General features: G+C 41.6%; 1 protein-coding gene across 1 annotated transcript in view; it reads right to left on the bottom strand.

The window, feature by feature from the left end:
* Positions 1-274: 274 nt before the first annotated feature.
* The window catches only part of LOC129096261 (germ cell-specific gene 1-like protein), a 6,520-nt gene continuing 3,247 nt past the window's right edge, over positions 275-3,547 (bottom strand). Inside the window, exons 2-5 of the mRNA XM_054605001.1 lie at positions 3,173-3,220; positions 1,607-1,759; positions 1,152-1,263; positions 275-569 (exon numbers count right to left, since the gene is read on the bottom strand). Of these exons, the coding sequence (XP_054460976.1) occupies positions 275-569; positions 1,152-1,263; positions 1,607-1,759; positions 3,173-3,220 (608 nt within the window). The remainder of the gene's footprint in view (positions 570-1,151; positions 1,264-1,606; positions 1,760-3,172; positions 3,221-3,547) is intronic.

The following is a 3,547-nucleotide window of genomic DNA, read 5'->3' as shown; positions in this document are numbered from 1 at the left end:
GTTTACTTCACATTTTCTTTTAATTATACATTGTGGTAAGTTACACACACAGTAAAAACATTTCATCCATGAGATTAGCTCATGTCCACTTTTTCCAGTTGAAGTTGGTTCGACCCACGATTAAGGCAGTGAATCAGGAGGAGTTAATGATGCGTCCTGAAATCCTGTCAGCTGTTTGTCCCAAACTGAATGCCGACCGCATATGGACAACGGCGATTCCATTAATTAATCAAGTTGCCACACTGAGAGCGATGCCACCACCCAACTGTCATGTTCAGCACTGCTCTTCCCCTAAAGATGTTGCAATGTCACTCAGGTCCAGAGAGTCGGCAGGTATTGGAGTTTTCCTGCCGCTTTTCGGGGTCTGGCTGGAATAAACCTCCACAGATTTGGAGATGGAGTGCAGGGAGCATTCCCGGAAATATCCGAAAGCCTCCCGTGCGTGCTCTTCACGTATGCTCTGTTCGAAGGTCTTGCGTTTGTGCCTGAACTCGATGACGGTCTTCGTGTAGGAGTTGAGCGTGGTGACTGATGCGCCCATGCAGCAGGTGAAGGACGCCCAGGCCATGCTGATAGAAAACACAACAAAAACAGACAGAAATTCCCTTTGTAATTCAGCATGAGATGAAAAAATTGTGAAGATCGTGTAGGGTCACAAATCAAATTGTATTTGGACATTTTTTCCCCTCAATATTTTTTTGGGTGGAGATTAATGATAATCACTTCAAAGTCCTTTTGCTCCCCTCAAGCTCGCCAGCCCACATGGGAGATCAGACAATCATTGTCTCATGTACATTTTTCACGCAGGTTGGGTAATGCCCACAAAAGCTCAAGAATTGTTTAGCCTCTAAAGCAAATTTTCAGCATACTGTGCATGTTGTAAAGGAGTGAAATATCATCCCCTTATGCAATTCCAATCACGCCTGTATTGGAGCTTTGGACACCAAAGCCCTAATCCTGCCATAACATGAGAGCTTTGGGCTGTTTTTCATTAGAGACAGTGATGCTGTGGTGAGGTGAGAGCCGTGGGGCTGCTACAGGCAGAATGGAATCCCTCATCTGGTCTAAAATGGGTGAGTTAACGTAACTTTATTTATTTAGCAGTGCTTCTTATGATATTGGTAAACTACTGTGTGAAGGTGGAGTCATACCAGAAGGACCAGCCGTAGTCCCAATTGTAGGGCCTCCAATCAGGTGGGCCGAGGCTGACAGTGACCTGGAAGACCTGTGTGTACATCACATGAGCCACCATGCCGAGAAGACCTGAAATAATGTGAACAATATATATATTGTTAGATGGTTATTGGCTTGTGGTTCAATAACTAATATAAACAAAGTACTCTTCAGCAATAGAATGATATGCTTCCACAAGTACAGACTTAGAGTAAAGCCTTTTAATGTACGCACAAATATGCACGTATGTAAACAAAAATAAGGACGTGCCAATTTTGATAGTCTTAAACCCCCATCCAAAGAGTTTATCATGCCCTGCTTACCCCAAGATGGGAAATGATAAGTTTTGCATATATATTTTATCAAGTTGTGGAAACATCACAATAAAAAACAAACAATGCCTCTGAGTTAATAATAAATCAAATGTGACTACCTGAGAGCACAGTGAAGACTGCGGCGAAGGCGTTGAGCTTGAGTCCGTCAATGACGTTGCTGGAGTGGACCAGGTCCAAACACATGAGGCTGAAGCCCACCACCAGCAGAACGATGTACAGCATCTCAGAAACCAGCGACAGCCACAGCATCCCTGCAAAAATGGGCAGATTTGATTATGATAACGTCAAATATTCACATTTTATATCATATCATTTCGAGTATATTTACAGTATGTTACAATAAGTCCATAGCCAGTCTAACTACAGGTAGCTGACAAGTCCTTTTAAATGTACTGCTGTCTTATTATACTGAAGTGTGAATTATTCTTTTGTATTTTAATATCAGTCTTAAAAAAGACACTGATATGTTTTGGACAAGTGGAGGATTTATATCTAATCCAACATCTCAGCGGTTTTGTACCACATCACTGTACCACTCTCATGTCAGAGTGGTACAATGCTGCATCTCAACTGATGTCAGAGCTCTCAAATCTACTCCAAATCTTATTCAGCTTTCCAATGATGCAAGCCAAGCCCTAATTGCATCTCCATTGCAGTCTTCCTCTCGTCTTTGATCCTATTGAATCTTTTCACAGAGAGACAGGAAATGATTATTTCTCAAACGACAGTGTCAACACAGCTGAAAATACTGAAAAGCTAACACCAAATGTGTGTGGCTTTATTTGTGGTTCTGTGGTTTCATATTAAGAGGCCAATGCCCAAAATGAAAGTTAGGTGCTTATTGAATTTGGGACCAGAGGAGTCAGAGAAGCACACCAAACATGATACTATGTAAGTATTTACTGTACAAGGTAACAATCACCCTCCATACCTCAGTGGACCAGTGGATAATTATTATATAATCATCAGTGCATATAATATAGCATACTCTCATCAATAGGTAAAGTTGTTTTAAAAATGTGTAACTTTACTGTTGAAGGAGCAAAATATAACATTTGAATATAGCAGCAAACAACTGTTAGCTATGTAAAGATATAGTAGAGTAACATCTAGCTGAGCAGAGAGTGAAGCTCTCCCTGTGTGTGATGCAGGCAGTGCTTCTCTTTGCTTTGTTGGCATTGCTAATAATGCCATTTGTTATGGAAGTGTAGCACCCGGCCTTTGGTTCCCCCTCAGGTAAACACTGTTAGCTCTGACAGCACATTTGTCGTTTGCACATTTAAAGTGTGTATTGATGGCGCTGTTAGCAATGGTTTAGGCAGCCCCATGTTGAGAGCTGTTAAGAGACAATTGAAAAGCCCCCAATCTTGGATGATTTACCTGTACTCTGTAATCGTCTAATCATCTAAAAGATTTTGGACGGAGTTTCACAAACATAATAATCTTTTGGGGTAAAGACATAGATGCGCTTCCAGCCATCCCACTTCTTTGCACAGTGGAGGATCGAGGCCCGATGATACAAAAAAACCTTTCTAACCTTAGTCAAGCAGCATTTAAACACTCCACTATACAGATAGTGATTGCTTCACAAGTTGTCCTTGTGTGATTGTTGGAGAGCTTTTGATCATTGTTGGACCTCCTGATGATGAGCAGTGGACACTCACCTTTCTCTGATGGTGGAGCCAAGTCGATGAAGCTTCTGCACATCTCACCTACGGCAGAAAGACAACATATTGTCATGACTTAGCACAGCACGGTGTTGGTGGAATCTCTAGCCAATACTTTATGTTACGTTCAGAAATAAGTGAGTAATTTGTTTGTGGTAGAGCTCTAAGAACATGTGAGTTGATGAAAAGTTCAGAGAAGGATTTTGGGATTAAAACAAAACTGAGTAAAAAAAATGCTCTGGGTACTGAACTGATACAGGCCTAAATCCAAGTCCTAATCTGTGGTTAATTCCCAATGTCTGTCCAGGTGTGTTGTGCTGGATCGGCTTAGACAGAATATGACCTCATGCCCGATGACCATGTAGCAACAGC

This window comes from Anoplopoma fimbria, chromosome 9, assembly GCF_027596085.1.
Source record: "Anoplopoma fimbria isolate UVic2021 breed Golden Eagle Sablefish chromosome 9, Afim_UVic_2022, whole genome shotgun sequence".
Lineage (NCBI taxonomy): Eukaryota > Metazoa > Chordata > Actinopteri > Perciformes > Anoplopomatidae > Anoplopoma > Anoplopoma fimbria.
Note: the sequence above shows the minus strand (reverse complement) of the source record. Positions and strands in the feature narration are given on the sequence as shown.